This window comes from Podarcis cretensis (genome assembly GCF_951804945.1).
Source record: "Podarcis cretensis genome assembly, chromosome: 8".
NCBI classification, from domain to species: Eukaryota; Metazoa; Chordata; class Lepidosauria; order Squamata; family Lacertidae; genus Podarcis; species Podarcis cretensis.
The window spans coordinates 38,923,826-38,943,262 of NC_137177.1; the positions used below are offsets into that span (position 1 = coordinate 38,923,826).

General features: G+C 43.1%; 2 protein-coding genes and 1 long non-coding RNA gene across 4 annotated transcripts in view; 1 reads left to right on the forward strand and 2 right to left on the reverse strand.

Moving 5' to 3' along the window:
• The window catches only part of LOC307222929, a 39,951-nt gene extending 39,360 nt beyond the window's left edge, over positions 1-591 (reverse strand). The window contains exon 1 of the long non-coding RNA XR_013841914.1: positions 538-591. This is a non-coding gene — a long non-coding RNA (uncharacterized lncRNA). The remainder of the gene's footprint in view (positions 1-537) is intronic.
• A 1,864-nt stretch (positions 592-2,455) lies between these two features.
• Positions 2,456-13,942, forward strand: CEBPG (CCAAT enhancer binding protein gamma). 2 transcript variants are annotated; one of them, XM_079988516.1, is made up of 3 exons: positions 2,473-2,589; positions 3,669-3,761; positions 11,334-13,942. In XM_079988516.1, the coding sequence occupies exon 3, from the start codon at positions 11,444-11,446 to the stop codon at positions 11,894-11,896; it is 453 nt and encodes a 150-aa protein (XP_079844642.1). In that variant the 5' UTR covers positions 2,473-2,589; positions 3,669-3,761; positions 11,334-11,443; the 3' UTR covers positions 11,897-13,942. The 2 variants fall into 2 exon arrangements, with proteins under 2 accessions (XP_079844641.1, XP_079844642.1); XM_079988515.1 differs by lacking the exon at positions 3,669-3,761 and having other exon boundaries at positions 2,456-2,589.
• Positions 13,943-15,112: 1,170 nt separating this feature from the next.
• PEPD (peptidase D) overlaps positions 15,113-19,437 on the reverse strand; it is a 137,746-nt gene continuing 133,421 nt past the window's right edge. Inside the window, exon 15 of the mRNA XM_079988434.1 lies at positions 15,113-17,064. Within this exon, the coding sequence (XP_079844560.1) occupies positions 16,924-17,064 (141 nt within the window). The 3' untranslated portion in view covers positions 15,113-16,923. The remainder of the gene's footprint in view (positions 17,065-19,437) is intronic.

The following is a 19,437-nucleotide window of genomic DNA, read 5'->3' on the forward strand; positions in this document are numbered from 1 at the left end:
TTGACATGTAAGCCCACCTTTCCCCCCCAAGGAGCTCAAGAAGGCAGTGTACATGGTTCTCTCCGTCATTTAATCTCCATAGCATCCCAGTGTGATACATTAGATTGAGAGGCAGTAACTGGCAGAGGGACATCCTCAGAGCTTCATGTCTGAGTGGGAATTTGAACCCTGGTTTCCCAGGTCTTAGTCCAGTACATAGTCCAGTACTAAGGCAGTGCTGCCACACGCTGGATCACCATCTTAATCAATGTATCCATTACAACCCCAAGGTATCATTCCTGGTCAGGCCCATGAGCGAACAGTATATGTGAAATTGAGATTATTATGATTTTTTTTGCCCCAAATGTACATCAGTTTATGCAATTTATTTATTTTTTACATTGAATTGCATTTGCTATTTTTCTGTCCGTTCAGCCAGCTTGGAGAGGTGCTTTCGGAGCTCTTCGCAACCCCTTTTTCTCTTAACCATCCTGGTTTAACCACCATCAGCAAACTTTGCCATCTCGTCGGTCCACCGCGAACTCTAGATTGTTCTACCTGAATCTAGACCTCCTAACGCCAATAGTTAGGCCCCATTAGGAAGTACGACTGATTTAAAGTTATATTATGAAGCTGCAGCTTTCTGCTGGATGAAAGATTGGTTACTTCTTGAGAACACTGATGTCCTAGATCTGGAAGGGTTTAACAATGCTTTTGGTTGGCATGCATACTTGTGGTACGACAAGGTAAAGATTCATAAAATGTTCAAAAACCATATTGTCAGAAAAGCAATATTTATTGTTTGGACAAAATATAAAGACTTATTAGAAAGTAAGACCCCGAAATGGTTATCACCAATGGAGGCTAAGGCCCGGAAGAGACTCAATATGGAGGCCGGCTGGCCGAAATATTGGGAATTAATAGAAAAAATTGGAGACAAATGGAGGTTGCAGAGCTTGGAGAAATTAAAGAATAAGGTGCAAGATTGGTTACATTACGCCCAAATCCAAGAGGTTTTTAAATTGGACAAAAAGATAGGATTCCAGGTGGAGAAGTCGAAATTAGAGACAGAACTGTTGGAACCAAAGACTAAGGTACTTTCGAGAATGTATAACTTGCTGCTTAAATGGAACACACAGGATGAGACTGTTAAATCAGCCATGATAAAATGGGCTCAGGATATAGGGTATAACATTATGTTTGAGGACTGGGAAAGGTTATGGACCACCGGAATAAAATTCACGGCATGTAATGCTCTGAAGGAGAATATTATGAAAATGATATATAGGTGGTACATGACCCCAGTCAAGCTTGCAAAAATATATCACCTGTCTGACAATAAATGTTGGAAATGTAGAGAGGCTGAGGGGACATTCTTTCACCTCTGGTGGACATGCCCTAAAGTGAAAGCCTTCTGGGAAATGATCTATAATGAACTAAAAAAGGTATTTAAATATACCTTTGTTAAGAAACCGGAGGCTTTCCTCTTGGGCATCGTCGGCCAGAAAGTGTTAAAGAAGGATAGAAGCTTTTTTATGTACGCGACAACAGCAGCAAGAATACTCATTGCAAAGTACTGGAAGACACAAGACTTGCCCACACTGGAAGAGTGGCAGACGCAATTGATAGACTATATGGAACTGGCTGAAATGACTGGCAGAATCCGAGACTTGGGAGAAGAAACAATGGAAGAGGACTGGAAGAAGTTTAAGGATTATCTACAAAAATATTATAAGTTGTATGAATGTTAAGTATTTGCACGATTTAGAAATTACCAGCTCCAGCAAATAGGCTTTGTAAAATAGAAAATTAAGTTATAAGTAAGAAAAGGTCAAAATTTAAGGCAATATTTTGTTTAATTTTAAGGTATGAGCAATTGATAAAAAATAGTTTAAATTTAGAAGTATAATATTTGGAAAGTACAAAATAAGGTATGAAATAAGGTAATAATTTGCTGACATATTGATTATAAATAACGCAGGGTAAGGAGATGCGAGGAAGTCCAGCTAGTTATATAAGAAAAGCTATATTGAATGGTTGGTTATATTTTTCTCTTTTTATTATGTATTTTTGAAAATTTAATAAAATATTTATTAAAAAAAAAAAAAGGAAGTACGACTGAGGGCCTATAGGATACATCCAGGAACACTTTTATATTGAAACTTACTTCAAAAGTTGCCTTTGAAGGGGTGTTGGGTACAGGAAAGGATAAAAAAAATGTAAAAGAATCCCGAACACCTTCAACCATCCCGCCTACTTCTTTTACACAAGAAAAAAAACACGAGGCTATGTATATGGTTGGCTTCCGAACCTGCCACTCCAAGCACCTAGGTCTCGGATTGACGCCTGGGGATGGCAGTCCCTGGGAACGCGATCTCCTATTGGTCATGGTAGCTGCCAATCCGATTAAAGGGGCCGCTTCAACTCTGAGGTAGCCCGAAGCCTGATTGGTTGGGTCGGGTTTCGCAATCGCCTCTCTCCCTCTCTTGCCCCCCCCTGCCCGCGTTTGGAAAGAATCGAGAGAGAGAAAGAGAAAAAGCGAGTCGGGCCTGGCCGGGCTCGCGCCTCCCCCCCTCCCCGCGCAGCCCCCCGGATCGATACCTGGGCCAGGTACGGCACGAGACTGGGCGGGGCCGGGGAGAACGTCTTCCTTCCCTATGGGGCAGGAGGAAAAGGGGGCATGGGGGGGGGCAAGCATGGCGGGAAGAAGGAGACGCGAGAGGGCCCCCCTCCCCTGAGGAAGGCTTCTATCACCCTCCCCCCCCCGCCACTTGTTGTGGGGATTTATAAACGGGGCGGAAAAGGGGTTGGGGAGGCGCCTATGGGGCAGATTGGGGGCGGTGCCAAACGCGGTTAGAGGGGTGAGAGCTCCCCCTCCCAAGGAATGTGTTTGTTTGTTTATATGTGTATATTTACTTCACCGATATAGGGCCGACCGGAGAGCAGGGAGTTCTCACGGTGGCTCGCGAAGGCCCAGAAACGTGTGGGGTGGTGTGTGTGTGTGTGTGTGTGGTGGTAGTGGTAATAGTGATGTGGGGTAAAGAGGAGGGGGCTTCGTGGTGTGGAGGGGGGAGAGTTTCCCATGTTTTTCTGTATGGGGCAGGAGGGAGTGGGGAGCGGGGGCTGGAGGGTTAGGGGGCGACTCTAAGGTAGCAGCATCTGTGCCCCATAGCCGGGGCGAGAGGCGCGTGGCTTCCCCACGGAGGGGGACCCGCCGGCCGTGCCGAGGAGCGCGTGTCTGGAGCGCGTCTCTCTCTCTCTCTCTCTCTGAAGTATGATGCAACCTTCGAGCAACTCTGCCTTCGTCCCTGCTGAGATGAGGTCATGTCTTGGCACATGGGAAATCCCCCAGGGGAGGGAGGGAGCGGGAGAGAGAGCGAGAGAGTGCCTGAGTCCACCCTTCTTAGCCTGCCTAAAGGGTCTTTCTTAGGCTGCACCTTCTTTCCAGGCTCTGAGCTGCAAAGATGCAGGCTTCCCTTAATAACCTGTTCTGTTTTTTTAGAGAAGCTCCCAGGACATTTGATTCCGAATGCAGCTGGTTTGGGCCGCTCATTCCTTGCCCCTACTTGTGTTGAGGCGAGCCTTCTCCTTTTTTTTTAAACCCACAAGAAACAAATCCAGCTCAGGGCGAACTTAACAGAAGAGCGATCACAAGCGTTTCCCACAATTCTCTCTTCTCCACGTTTCAGTTTCCGTACACATCGGCACAAGTCTGGGCTTTGCTGTTCATAGGTCAGCCTGTGCACCTACCTCCTCTGTGCTCTCAGGAGTTTCAGGAAATGGTAATTGTCATTTTGATAAAGAGTTGTTCAACATGTAAGGACACTGAGCATTGAGGCTAGGGCTCCTATCTGTGGTTAGATGAAGGCAAAAGTGAAAACTGTTTCCCAAGTTAGGGGAAACGTAAATAATAATAATTAAATTTGACATGTATTCTAGGATTATTATAACATTCTTGGTTTCAAAACTAGCTGCTTTTTCTGCCAGGGAGTCTGCAGCCAGTGATCTTTGAAATAACTTGCATTGCTAAAATCCTATGCCCAGCCTAATGCATTGCTAAAATACTGTCCCCAACCTGATATCCTCCAGACATTTTGGATTACGATTTCATTAGCTCCAGCCAGCATGGCAGTGCTAGCTGGGGATGGTGGAAGTTGTAATCCAGGACATCTGGAGAGCACCAGGCTGGGGAAGTCTGCTCTGTAAAATAAAATCCATGTTGTGCATACAAGTCCTATAGATTCTGAGGGAAGTTGTGACTTTTCCCTGTATGTGTCTCAGGTCTTACACTTTTGGAAACCTCTGTGAAATCCTGCAATGTACTTTTAAATGTATTAAGATCTGCCACACAGGATACAACATTACTTTGCCTGAGATACTACTTTTAAAATGGGGACAATTAGAAGCAAGGGTGAACACATTAAAGGACACATTGTCTTTAAGAGGGATTGCCACTTTTCCTATTCTCACTACCAGCCACACCCTCATGATAGAAAAGTTGCTGCTGTGTACAAGTATGTATTGATTTGTAAGTATGGAGCACCTGTGCTTTGGCATAGTTTACCCACCTCCTTTGGCATTTCAGAGTCACATTTAAGTGCTTTTTTTTAATGTAACTTGAAACTGTAGCCAAATATTTTACCATCCCTTGATTCAAATTTGTTAGAGCTACGAAGGTCCGGGGGGGGGGCAGCGCTAGTTTGTGGGCTGCCAGTCAGTTTTTTCTGGGCTCACCAAGTGGTCACCACTGAAGTTTTATTTGCTACATTTATATCCTGCCTTTACTCCAAGGTGCTCAGTGCAGTGTTCATAGTTCTTGGATTGTGTGCAACTAAGTTTTAGGAGTAAATCCACTGAAATATTTAGGCTCCTGGTGAAAATGTTTCTCTTCAACCAGTCGTTTGGCTGATTAACATTCTGTGGCCTTTTAAATGTGTCTGGGGGGTGTTATTGTAGAGACCTAGAAACTTCATATTTGACTTTCCAGACTTTGTTGAGCATTGAATGGTATGGCTTCTCTCCTTCGTTAGTATTGGTGCTGTTTAAGGGCTTAGTGAGCAATATTCAGTTCTCACAAAAAAATAAAAATAAAATGGAGAGCCCTGTTCCAGTGAGGCAGCCATGGTATTAGCCAGCTAGGGTTGGTGGGATGGAGCTTTTAGCAACAGGTATAGATTCTAAAGCAGCAAGAGAGGTACCTTTACCTGACTCCCATATCCTTTCTGCCATGTATCCTAATCAATATTATTATTTCTCAATAGTCTACTGCCACTAAGAGTGAAGTAGCTGAGTATGACAGGGTGTGATACCCCAGGGAAACAGGTCTGGCTGGCCCCATTATATATGTCCTGCTATCTTGGGGAAAACATGTTTTTTGTGGGGAGGCTGACTTGAGATCATCTGCAGCTGTGGATATTTCTCTTTCTTGCATTTTATTATGTTTGGATTGTTTTAAAAATGTATACCTCTCTTTTCTGTTATTAGACTTCAATAAGAATAAAACAAAAGGTGGCAGTAGGCATGGGATGCTCTGTGACAAACCTGAGGCTCAGGGCTTCTACTGCACTTGTGTGTCATTTGCTGGGAATTAGCTCACTTCCTATCTTCAGCATGCACAGTTTGTCTCAAGTGCCATATGCTGTTCTTCATCACCCTCACAACACCATCACTGTAGATAACTGCGGCAACCATAGCTATTGAAAGATAGGGTGGATGGCTGGAGTCCTGATTAACAGCCAGGAGACTGAGAGGTGTTGAGTGGAGAGATGTGTAAGAAGGAAAATGAATGGTTTTCTGTATATATTTATTTGTATTGATGGTTTGATTGTGTATTTCTGTAACATTTGTTGTGTTATTGGTGGACTTCTTGGGCCACAGTCATTTGAAAGGTGCCCATCAAACTAGTATCCAGAGCATATCCCCCTCCGTGAAAACTACCTTAATCACTTGCAAACCTTATGTCCAGTGCATAGCCTACACTCTACAGACTTGGTAAAAGAAATAGATGCGTCTGCATTATCTGATGCTGCAGTACACCATTAAGACTACCATGCTGAGTGGCAAAAGCAGGCTTACTATAACTGCTTGCATACCTTTTCTTTTAAATTGGTGTAAATGTTTATCTTAAATCTGTTCTTATGATACTGATGTAGGACCAGTTATGCTAGTATGTTTTTCTTGCAGACAATATCAGAAAATTGCTTTATCCTCTTGTGTGGCCATCCCAGGGGGTTTTCTCATTAGAAGATGGTTTAAGACACTCAGCATTTCTGCTTTATTCAGTTTTTCTGATTCTGTCTCTCCCCGCCTCCCTTCTTCCCATCTTTAACTTCAGTATTTTCTTTAATTTTCAAACAAAAACCTTTAGCAGCTTGGTCTGAAAATTATGCTAAAATAAACTGTAAACGACACACCATTGAAGTATGTTGGATTTTTAAAAATAATGTTGCTGTAATAAGGAAATGAACTTGAAATCTGCCTTGGCTACTTCCTTGTAACAAATGGTTGTGCCTGCTTATACCTTTCTAAGAGGCTAATTTGAGCAAGAGGAAGCAAGTGTTGCAATTGTGAGTTAACAAGTTAGCTGGAAATCTGCCTCTGTGTATTTGGATCATTCTCTTGAAGAGCTTTTTCCAGAGTGTAAGGTCCAGAACTCCTCACAGCAGAATTCATTTTACAAGAAAGAAATGGCATCTCTTTTTATGTGTCTTCCTCATTACTCTGTTCAGCCTTCAGTTTCCATGGGGACAGTGCTGTGGGGAAAACTTCCAGCATAATATGACCACACCTTTTGGGTGCATCCTATTCTTTTCTTTACAATTGCAGCAAGGCAAATGAGGCTCAGTGTTCTATTCTGAAAATACCTTATCTGGCTTTGGGTATCGGGTGATGGCAGTATTGCCTCTTGCTGATGTACTTAAACATCTTGGCTCTGTCATTAAACTTTATACCCAATAGGTTTCTTCACTTAAGCTGAAGGAAAGAGGCTCTTCTGTTTGTCCATCCTGACAAATTATTTTGGGAATTGGTCACTCCTTGCTTGTGTTTTTTTAAGTTGTTGCCGTACAGTGCAGTTCTATGCATGTCTACTCAGTAGCAGAGTCTTTGAACTCCTAGGTAGGTGTTCGTAGGATTTCAGCCTCGGTGTTGGTCTGTTAAGCCTTCAAAGGGGTCCATATGCTGTTGGCATTGACCTTCCTATGTTTAATTTGCTTTGGCTAGATTCCTCTGTAGCCAAATTTCTCTAGGTTTCCAATATTTTATCCCTATATTACAGATTAATTATAGCATCCCTGTGTACTGAATAAAAATATCAAATGTATAACAGAATAATGGGAAAATGTTTGCATGCCAGTTAAAAACTTACAATTTCCCACAGGCCTTTTGAGATTTAATTACCTGGACAAGTTTTGGATATTTGTGCTGTAGCTGACTGGCTGTTTTTATCTCTTTTGACTTGCTGTAGATTTTGCTTTTACATTTTATGAATGTATCCTGCTCTGGCATCAGATGGGTGGTGTTTTTTTTTTAATACAAAAAAGGAGGTTAATTTTATCTCCCAAGGTCTAGGGCCCCTGCTCAAAGCAGTGTATCTGAAAAGAGGAAACACTTTCTAGGCTTCGGGAAGGGCTGGGCATGTGCTACATTGAGAGATTCTAGACTGGAGCTAGTGGAAGTTGTGGGCCTTTTGCAATGGCAACCTCTCTGTGTGACACCTTCCCAAAAAAAGATTTGGCTGGCTACCTCACTCATTGCATTTAGAAAGCGGGTCAGGTCCTTTCTTTTTATTTCCTTTTTTAAGGACAGCTTTTATGAATTAAGTGTGTTATTGAAGCTGATTGTTGTATTTGCTATGTGTTTTATAGAGCCATGTTTGGCTAAGAGGCAAAGAGTGAATGTAATAAGGGTGTTTGGCAGCCCAGGATGCAAATACCGTATATTTCGCTCTATAAGATGCACTAGATCACAAGACGCACCTAGTTTTTGGAGGAGGAAAACAAGAAAAAAAAATCTGAATCTCAGAAGCCAGAACAGCAAGAGGGATCGCTGCGCAGTGAAAGCAGCAATCCCTCTTGCTGTTCTGGCTTCTGTGATAGCTGCGCAGCCTGCATTCGTTCCATAAGACGCACACACATTTCCCCTTACTTTTTAGGAGGGAAAAGTGAGTCTTATAGAGCAAAAATTATGGTAATTCATTCTATGTATTAGAGAGGAATAATTAGAAATTGCAATATTTGGATGAGATACTGAATTTCCGACTAAATATTAGGAAGGATTTTCTGACAGTAAAAGCTGCTTGACAGTGGAAAAGATTCCGTTGGATGGTAGTGGACTCTCTTTCCTTGGAGGTTTTTAAGCATTGTTGGATGGCCATATGTCATGTTAAGTTGTGATTCTTGCATTGCAGGGGGATTGGACTAGATGATTCTTGGGGTCCCTTGCAATTCTACAATTCCATGAATCTGTATATTTAGGGATGCAATTCCTTGCTTACTTCCTGTTATGAAAGTGCACATTTCAGTATGGTAGTTCATAATAAAGGTTCAAGCATTAAACATATATAAAATCCAAACATTAGGTAGAATTTTGAAAATAAAAAGTTCATTGTTGGCTTATCTGCAGTTGTGAAGGTTAATCACATATGCAGCTGCCCCTACATTGCTTGGAATATAAATTTCTGTACTTTAAGCTTTCATGATGCACAGGCTTTGAGACTTTCATTTGCCACTGAGGGCATGTTCTTGCCCTCTGGTGAGTGTCATGAGCCCTGGACTTGTGGCCCAAACCTGGACTTGCAGAATGGTGGTGAGAATCCACACATTAGTGTGGGAATAGTCCATGGTTGGGAGGAGGATGGGGGCCTACAAAGCATTATAAATCCCATAGCAGCATAGTGCTGGACAGACAAGCCCCTGCTATCCTTTTCATAATTGCCCCTGGGAAGTGGTGGTCCAGGAGCTGCACTAGGTATATATGGAGACATTATGGAGATAGAAAAGAAAAGCCTCTGTACTCACTTACAAGTGAGTAAATATACTTGTTTGCATGACTCCTGTATTCATTTCAACCTGGAAAGATTTGAGCAAAGTGTGTCTAAAAGTACAGCAAATGTAGAGCAAATGTTAGACAGTAAGACCAGTTGCCAAGACAGGGTTGTGAAATTGGAAGCTTTTTAAGACCTGGCTAGACATTTGTCCACTAGGGATGTCTTTATGATAGCTCAATACATCCAGGCATGTTGCCGGGAGGTTGCCTAAGGGTGAGGCAATAAGGCAAGTCAAATAGCTGTAAAGGCCCTCAGCAAAAGGCATAGAAATAAAAACTGCATTTATTCCAGAGTCCAGACATGTTTTGACAACTGTAATTCTGAAACTACCAGTCCGTAGGAACACCATATTCTTCATTGTGTACATATACATATGTCTGCATGCCTGTCAAGAACACCAGCTTATGCCCTTAAAGCAGAATAATTCAAATGCAAATTTGCTAATATCCAAAGACTTCAAGACTGTCTTGCAACATAATCTTCTGTATATCTATTCAGAAGTAAGGTTCATTGAGCAAAATAGTACTCTCATCCAAGTGTTTGATGGATTGCACAGCATTTTTTGCTTTTTTCTGCTAATTTGATGGACATCTAATTGTGTATGTGTGCCGACACATACATACATAGATGAATATGAATAGTAACAGTGATCTGTTAAATTAAGAATTCTAAAGTATTGGAAAAGGAGAGAGATGTCCAATAGGGCTGTGCAAAACAATATTTGTTGCAATATCTGAAAAGTGAGTACAGAACCTGTAGTGGTCTCGAAATACATTCGGAGTAAAGAATATAGTATCCCTGTACTGCTGTGATCTTTTGTAGGCTGTAGTATCGGACACTCCTTCCCTCAGTAATGCAACTTCTGCTGCTGAGTACACAGCACACCAAGTACAAGCAGATCTGGCTTACTGAACACAATGCATTCCCTGGGAATCATTAGTTAGGCGAATGTTTGCATTAAGAAATCCACAATTTCCATTATTTCTTATGGAAATATTTCTAATGTGGGATTGGTCCAATATCTTTTCACTCCCTCTTTCCATGACTGATGCTGACCAGCAAAACACAAATAAACAAGAAAGTTGGCTGTTTGGTTATGTGAATCTGCAAAATGTATAGCAAAGTTTGGGTGTAATTTTTTATGTGTGGATAAGTGAATTTTTCAGATAGCGAGCATTCAGATAGCAGGACCTGCATGTACAATATTCCTGTACAAGGTACAGAAGATGGGGACTTTTTTACTATTTGATTCCCTGTTATTGTTTTAAATAAATCTGGGAGACTTAAGTTTTCAAATAATTTAAAAAACTTAAAATAGTAGAACACTTGCTATGCTGGAAGGTTGTTATCATCCTGGACTGTGTTCTGTTTTTAAAAGGCTGCACAACTATTTGACACCTTTGTGTGGCATAGTGCAGGAGTGCTCAGACTGAAGAATTTTAAAAATACAACACACCATCATTGTCTGTCACACTTGCACAACCACATTCCCTAGTAGAGTTGTCTGGCTGGATCAGGCTACAAGTCCATCTAGTTCAGCATCTTGATTCTGGGAAGCAGGACAGTAGCCCTTCTGCATTCTTAACCCCTAGCAATTAGTATTCAAAAACACAGTGCCTTTGAAGCACCTGGTCTAGTAGCCATTGATAGGCTTGGCCTCTGTTTCATTTGTCCTTTTAAAGGCATCTTAGCTAGTTGCCAAAGCAGCATGGCTGGCAGTTTTGCCTGTAATACCAGAATTTTTTATAACACTGGATATGCATTGGAATTCACAACTTGGTTACAGTTCGAACAGTGGCATGTATTTGATAAACGTTAAAGTTCTTGAGCTACTGCATGTTGAACTTGGGTCACAAGTCTAACAAAGTTGAAGATTTTTGGTAGAGGGTGTAGCCTGTGCAACTTTCCTACACAAGAAACAGGGCTGTTCAGGACCCACTTCAGAAAACTCATTCTTTATTTATTTTTTATCAGATCTGTTTTTGTTTTCATTTGAACTGTTTTTTTTTTTTTTTTGAATGAGGAATAACCCCCCCCAATTTGCTTTATTTAAGGCGAAATTTGATGATAAAGGGTTCCAGGGGGCATCACATATCCCTAAGTTGATTTCTGTAAAAATAAAATCAAGATCAAGGCATTGAGGTTGGCTCATGGTTGGTGATTGGCATACTGGAGTGGGAAAGGATGCGACTTATTGGCATGAAGAATCCCCTATGTGTTTTTCTATGCAGTCTTCTAATGCAGATGACAAAGACAATTCTATGGGTGTGCCATTGGAAATTTCCCAACACTTTCTTTTTCATTCTAGGTTTAACTTGTGATTGATCTACGTGAAGATTTAAGAAACATCCTGGCAATCTAGAACACCTTACTTTCTCTAATAAATCATACTGTGGGTTTAAAGAAGAGCCTGTCCAAATGAGCAAGACATCACAGCAGAACACAACTGCAGAAAGCAACGGAGTAAGTGTCATCTACACCCAAGCACAAGCGAGTGGGTTGCAGCAGGTTCCTCAGTTGGTGCCTATTAGTCCTGGAGGTGGAGGCAAAGCTACGCCTCCCAGTAAGCAGGGCAAGAAGAATTCCACAATTGATAGAAACAGTGATGAGTACCGCCAGCGCAGGGAGCGCAACAACATGGCGGTGAAAAAGAGTCGTTTGAAAAGCAAGCAGAAGGCCCAGGATACTCTGCAGAGGGTCAACCAGCTCAAAGAGGAGAATGAACGCTTGGAGGCTAAAATCAAGCTCCTGACAAAGGAACTGAGTGTACTCAAAGACTTGTTTCTTGAACACGCTCACAACTTCACAGACAGTGTGCAACCTCTTGGCACAGAAAGCACTGCCACAAATTCAGATGGCTCTGGACAATAGGTGCCCTTTCTCAGCTCATGGGCAGAACAGTCTGGACACAGCCCTCCTTACACAAGTCAGGTGCAGCAGCAGAGAAACTTCTCTAAACTTTGTAACATCTGTCATTTTGTGGCTTGTTCTGTTTTTCTAAATACAGTAGTAGGCTTAACACTGAAAGGTTGTTTCAAGTAAACTGCAAACTGTTTATTACTAAGTATTTGTTTTTCATTAAGTGTTAATGTATTTTCTGCTCTGGCATTTTTTACTAATTGAAATGATAAAAATGAACAAACACCCCAAAAATTTACATCAGTAAACATTGGCCCGCAGTACTTGGGCAACTATAATTAAATGATTAGTTGTTTAATGTACTCTGAGTGGTTTAAATTGTGCTGATTAATTGGGCTGCAGTTCTTAAATGTTTTTAGCATAACAACTTTCAGAAATCCTGTTTGGAATGGCAGGTGACACATAAGGGTCATCCCCTCTCCTGCACTCCACTTTTGCAGGAAGGAAGCCTCTTTCTGAGGTGGTGCCTGCTACCACCCTTAAGAGTCATAATCTGAAGTATGGACAATCTAAAGAGTGTTGATATGCAGAATCATAGAGATTTACAACTGTTATTAAGTTGTGATTAAATCAACACAGGTTTTTTTCAGCAGGGTCACTGAAACAATCAAATACCCAGTGTAGAGATTGACTATTTTAAAATGATTGGTGCAAAAGCTGGTTTAAAGCATATTTATTTCTTCATTGCTTATTTTTTGTGGTGTGAGGTTCACTGAAGCAACCTGTTTTTGATTGTCAGGGTGGGATGTTTCAAACATGTAGCATAAAGCCTTGCTGGATGCAGCTCCCATAGTCTTATGGGTTATGTTCAGTAGCAGTGCCTCAGAAACAGTAAGGCTTGCTAAGGCTCAGATGACGACCACATTTTGTAGGCTTGTCAGGCATTATTAGTCTATGGTCTGAATGCAGGTCCAAGCCTCTCCCTAACATTGCTACCAACAGTGGGAGTGAAGTAGCATTGCCTAGCTGCAAGCTGATCACCATTTTAATTGCCTACAATGCCCTGACAGTGTCAGCCTTTCTGGCATTGTGAGAAATCTTGTCCCTCCATATAAGTCTTTGGCTGAGAGGACCAGAGCAGTCATCAGCATTGATGAGGCCAAGGTAGCTGGTAGTGCCAGTGGGCTTGAAGAGTTCTAATGTCAGCCCTAGGAGTGGATTTCAAGATCACTCTCTTCAGTTCCCATCACTGTGTGTAGAAGGGAATGACTTCACAGGGAAATGGTGTATATTTAAATATGGATTGCCCTGTCTGAGGTTTGCAGCTGATGGCAATGTAGGAGCTTGGGGCCTGACAAGTATTGTGGCTCGCAGCCCCTTTTGTGACAAATGGCAATGAATGGTAAATGCAGGAGACTGGTTTGTGATAAAGGGTTGTGTAGAAGGAGGGCCATTCAAAAACTAAATGAGATGGGCATTTCAAACCCCCTGACCTCCTTTATCCAGGGACTTCTACATCCTAATACTCAAACTGCACTGCTGTCAAGATGCAAGGGAGCTTCATACTAATTAACTGGGGCTGAAAGAAACATGAAGCACTGGCCTTTGATACATGGTTAGTTGACCTGGCTGTTCACTGCCCTGTGACCCAAATTAGTTGGTTATTCTGCAGCCAGGACTTTTTCAAAAAACAAGCCTTGTAACAGGGTCCACAAAATTAATTCCTTGCTTATTGGCATTCCTTTGAGGGTGGGTGGGTGGAGAACCTTAGTTTTTTATATATACTTTTCCAGTGATGGTGATAAGCCCCCTTATTTTATCTTTGTGGTGTATAGGAAACTTAACACATTAAAAAGAGCAGGGAAGTTGATATAACCTTTAATTTATTTTCCCTCAACTATTTTCATTCATAGTATGTTTGCATATTGGATTAGCAAAAAATACTTTTATACCTCCCCTTCCTTTGCAGTCATTGTGTTGTACATGTATTTAGAAAGACTGAGTCAAGAACTCAGTGATGATAGACAAGAATAATTAAAAAAAAACTTTACAAAATCATGCTCGTGTGTACTTGTGGAAATTTCTCTTGAAAGGGCTAGTCACAGAAGGCCAAGTAAAGTAGCTGGTGGGGAAGATTCAGTGCTTGATGGAGCAGGGAGGGGAGCAGGGGAGCAGATTACTTTCTTGGTCATACTAGAAATCTTGTTCAGTATGCATGAGCCGCTACTTACAAGATCAAAAGCTAGAGAACACAATATCTGTCTAGAAGCAAACAGAGCAGGTCCATGCCTCATCATGACATAGAAAGGACCTAGGGCTTGCCGATCGAAAGGTCGGCGGTTCGAATCCCTGCGGCGGGGTGCGCTCCCGCTGCTCGGTCCCAGCGCCTGCCAACCTAGCAGTTCGAAAGCACCTCCGGGTGCAAGTAGATAAATAGGGACCGCTTACCAGCGGGAAGGTAAACGGCGTTTCCGTGTGCGGCTCTGGCTCGCCAGAGCAGCGATGTCACGCTGGCCACGTGACCCGGAAGTGTCTCCGGACAGCGCTGGCCCCTGGCCTCTTAAGTGAGATGGGCGCACAACCCCAGAGTCTGTCAAGACTGGCCCGTATGGGCAGGGGTACCTTTACCTTTACCTTAAGGGTTGTGCCACACTCCACTCACCATCCCTCCTCCCGTTCCCCTCACACTAACCCCACCCTAGAGCTTCCCCTTCCCAGCCCATACAACTACTAAACATGCTTTTCACCTTGCACCAAATTTTCAGATGCCCCTTGTCTTCTGTAGCCTTGCTTTGTACCGTTTTCACATTGACTCCAAGTTTCCTTCCTCTCCTTTTGTCAACTTCCCCATGTACAGAAGCTAACACCAAAAAGCCTTTCCTAACACCCCTCTAGCTGTACTCTAACCTTGCTTTAATCTGCCACTCCCCCTACCCACTTCTCTGCCATTAAAAAAAAAAATCACCACTTTCTCCTTCTGTTTTTACTCCATCCCTGCTTTATTCAAATTTCTGCTTAAAAATTGTAGTTTAAAACTACAATTTTCCTTTGCTGTCCTGCAACCTGCCTTCTCTTTCCTCTCCTCCCTTCATGCAAATCCAGGATTGTAATGGGGCACTACATATCCTCCAATAGGGGATGCGTATTGACGCCTTTACATTTTTATGCATATGGGAAGATAAATTATCTTAAGCATTATGTTTCAGGAGACATATACATATAATCATATTCTGAATCAAATACGTGTTTATGTAATAAAATGCTGCAATAAAAAGGACACCTGTGTGATTAAATAACATTACAACTGAGTGAAGGAGTAATTCCTATAAACCAAAGTGTTGACAGGGTGCTAAACTCTCCCTCGCTGATGCTTGGGCTGATGGAACAGAATGAGGTAAGTTCGTGCTGAACTGTGAAATCAGGCTAGCTAGAGGCTGCACTCATGACTTCATGTACCTGGGAGTAAGCCTCAAATTCAGCAGGACTTCTGAGTACAGTACACATGGTGAGACTTGCTGCCATGGGTGGCTTGCAATGGGTTAGCTGCCACTTCATTAACTTTATCATTAAGCTGTGACAAGACTCTGCTTTTGCTACTAAAGTCCAGCAGGGCTACCCCTCTGGAAATTAATTTAACTTTGAAAGGGAACACACTGGGAAGGTAATGGATGTGTAAACATCTGTTGATGGCTGAAATATGTATGTCTGTTGTGCACCGTGAAATACTGTATATTTCTGCATCATTGGAGGAAAAGCTGAAGAAACTTGTGCAAAATGAACCAACTGCAGCAGAACCAAAAATGAGGCATGTCCCTACATCCCTAACTGATGTCCTGCTCTTTTTCTCTTGTAGGATGAGGGGTGGGACAGCAATTTGGCAGATAAAGTGGTTTTCTACCTGCAATTCCCTGTTGCAGTAATGAGTTCAGGGCTACACACTTCCTTGGCTAAGGAGAGGAAAAGATGTGTTTTTTGGAGGTGGATATTGGTGCCAATAACTTGGAGATGACCTCTGCTTAAGTCTTGCTTCCTGCTAACCATGAAGGGCTAGCCTTTTGTGTGGGGGTGGGTGTGTGGGTGTGAGAGGAAGTCCTTTCCCCATTGGCATAATTTCCTGAGTTACCAGAGGAAGCGTTCCCCAAAATTTAAAGACTGTCCCACCTTGGACCCTCCAAAGAAGAGGCCTACAGAGGTTGCTGTTGATAGGTCTATATTAGCTCCAGTGTGTTCAGTGTTAGGGGACCACAGATGGTGTAATTAACTTGCCCCAGAACAGTAAATATTGATCTTAAGAGGAATAACTGGGGGGGGGGGGGGAATAGTTGGCAGCCCAGCCTTCCGCAATACTGCAAAGAGAATTCCAGAGAAAGAAATGGAAGTAGTGGTTTTAAGGCAAAGCTTTTATTTCTGCATTTATTAGGCCAATAGTACATTATATTAGGCCAATACAGTCATACCTCGGGTTGAAGTAACTTTGGGTTGAACATTTTTGGGTTGCGCTCTGTGGAAACTCAGAAGTAACAGAGCGTGTTACTTCTAGGTTTCACTGCTCACGCATGCGCAGACGCTCAAAATGACGTCATGCGCATGTGCAGAAGCGGCGAATAGCGACCTGCACACGCGCAGACACGGGTTGTCTTTGTTTCAGGATGCGAACGGGGCTCCGGGACGGATCCCGTTTGCATCCAGAGATACCACTGTATAATGATCTGCCTTAAATCAGAAGAGAAATTTGTCATCTGTTTAAAAATTAGCTTTAAGATTACAAAGTCTCCCAAACAGGGGCTATGTCCATCATTCAAAAAGATCCTTTGCATCAGTAGGGTTGGACTGCTTGCAGAGAAGCAAGAAACAGTTAGGCTAAGGCTATGATCAGCTTAAGGCATTGTCGCTTGCAATATCTTTTCATTTGGCACGTAATGAAGGGCTTTTCCCTTTGCCATAAAGTAGCTGCTTTACCCCACTGGAGCACCTGCAAAACTGGACACATTTCCTTAGATGCTGCAGTGCCAGCAAGAGGGGAACCAATATCCTAGCGGTTACACGGAGGCGGAAGCAAAGGATTTGGTGACCCCATGAGCTTCAGCCATAAATGATTCAATCTCCTCCACAGTCCGGGGGACGCAGGTCAGCAGCTCCATCCCATTAGCTGTCACAGCAATGTCGTCCTCAATTCGTACCTGGGAAAAACAAGCATCTGGTTGAGCACTCAGGAAGAAGGGAGCAATGGCCTGGCTTGCATGAGGCCCACCCAGTTGGAGAGGATGACTTTGGGAGCTCAAAACAACTACAGAGCTATAGATTCCCCTTCCCTTTCTAAGCCACCATAAAATGCATGTAACATTCTGGATATGCTTTTCTTTCCAGGGTAAGAGCCCACATTGAGGAACTGGAGCCTATGCCCCCTTCTCAGGTAGTTCAATACTGTTGATCATCTGGGGAGGGAGAGCCGTATTCAGCCCCCCAGCTGCCGCAATGAACTCAACTGGATATGTGAGCTCACAGTCCTTTGCTCCCTCTCACTTGCGCACCTGTTTCTTCCAAATGGGTCATGGCGCAAGCATTTTGTGCCTCTCACATCAGCCAGGAAGGAAAGGGGTGTGTGGCAGCATGGCTTATCTGATGTGCCAGCATGGAGGTGCAACACTGACAAAACCCCTGAGAGCCGACTGAGGGAAGACTTGCTGCGGCTCTGGCAAAACCTACGCAGGACAGAGAACCCCTCCCAGCTTGCCTCCATAAACTGCTCAACATGGGCACATCCTCCTCGCACCATCTCCCACCCCTCAGCCAGATCCAGCACACTCCCTCTTTGCAGACCATTACTCAAGAATCCAGATCTTCATCTTGCTCTGCTTCACTGCAGATTTGTGAAGCTCTGTTCACCAATTTAATCCTCTCTGACTGTCTCTCTCTCTTTAAAAAAATGAACCATGACAGCGGATGCCTTACAGCTGATAGTGTTACCAAGAACTTTGAAACCTTTCCCATTTTCACTGGGTGTGCATGAAAAGGCTGGACCATTTTCTGTTCTGTTCTAATCTTCTCTGCCAGTTAAATATGCAGACTCAAGTCATTATCCCTTATCTTATCAGAAAGAAAGGTAAGTCTCCAAGCTGCAATAAAAGCAATTTTAGCAAGGTGTCAAATCCAAAGGAACACAAAACCCAGTGACTCCCACCATACAAGCGCTTTAATTGTTTCTGACCTCTGGGCATTTTAATCTAAAAATAATGCTAGTTTAACATTTGTCCTCCTGCTTGCAAAATAATCCATTTGTTCAAACAGAGCGAGTCATCGAGCCCTATTAAAGTGTTCAAAGAGGTATTTGCCAGATTATCTTCTTTATTTGACATTAATTTAAGTGTATTACAGAACTGAATTAAATAAACTTTCCAGAATTCACACCCAGGAGGGTGACAGCTGTCTGGTTTCCTCTACGTTTCCTGCTCAAAACCTTCCTGAAAGAGACATATTCATTGCCCCAAAGAGAAGGCAATTTCTCAAGGCTTGCTTCTTCTGATAGCACAATGGCAACAGGCAAGCCACAAAAGTAGCCATATGTAATAGGGCTGTTTCGGCTGATGTAAACTGCTAGGTCCCATGGAAGAAATGATGGCCAGCAGACACAAAACTTGGGGTTGACTGCAATCCTCTTAGACAACACGCACTGTGGACAGATTTGCACCTTTGAAAAATGTCTTACACCTGCAAAATTGCACAAATGCAATTTCAAAATTGTAGAAATTTACATAGAAGCAAGAGTTGGCGGCGCTGACTTTTTTTAAAATTAAACTCTTAACTGCAATTTATTGCAAGCATTTTAACACAAGTGAATCCCCAAGAAAACTATAAAGGCACAGGTTACAGGCTCTGTCATGGGTTATATAGTTCTGTTAGGTATCTTGCCTCTTATTTTTAAGGCACATCCCTCAAACAACTCCTGGCTCGCGAGCCCAATGACCTAAGCAGCTTCAGGGAGAAGCCAGAGATTACAGTACAATCACATCTTACACAGGCCTTCGGTTCCAAGGGTTATGCATACACACAAAAATGTGCATGCTCAAACCCTTGGAACTGTCCCTGTGTGAGCATCCTTACTCTTCCAGAGCTAGTCTGCCAAGAGGACCTTGCCTGGTAAGCAAGTAAGAGAGGTTTCGTGCTGGGGAAACCCTGCGTGCAATTTCAACCAGCCGGCCTTCAGCTGCTCAAGTTAAAGCTGTGGAAGATGCAATCAAGCCACACTCGCTCCTATCAACCGCAGTGATGCAGCTATGCGCAGCCTACGAGGTGAACGTCAGGTGTTCCAGCCACACAGCCTGCTGGGGGCTCCCTGACCTCTCCCGCTGCAACACGGCTTCTTGGAGCACCAATATCCTTGGGCCAGGCCTCCTCCCAGCCTCCCATGCCCCACAGCAAGTCCCCACCTCTTCCTCCATGCCTTCACACCAGGCCTCTCACCCTTCAGGCTGACGCTGCAGAATTAGCTGGTACGTCAAAAGTTGCATTTAAAAAAGAGAGGAGGGTGTCAGGCCCTCGGATCCTGGCTGGCC

Coding starts and splice junctions, on each gene's coding strand:
- CEBPG (XM_079988515.1), top strand. CDS start 11,444: ATGAGCAAGACATCACAGCAGAACACAACTGCAGAAAGCAACGGAGTA.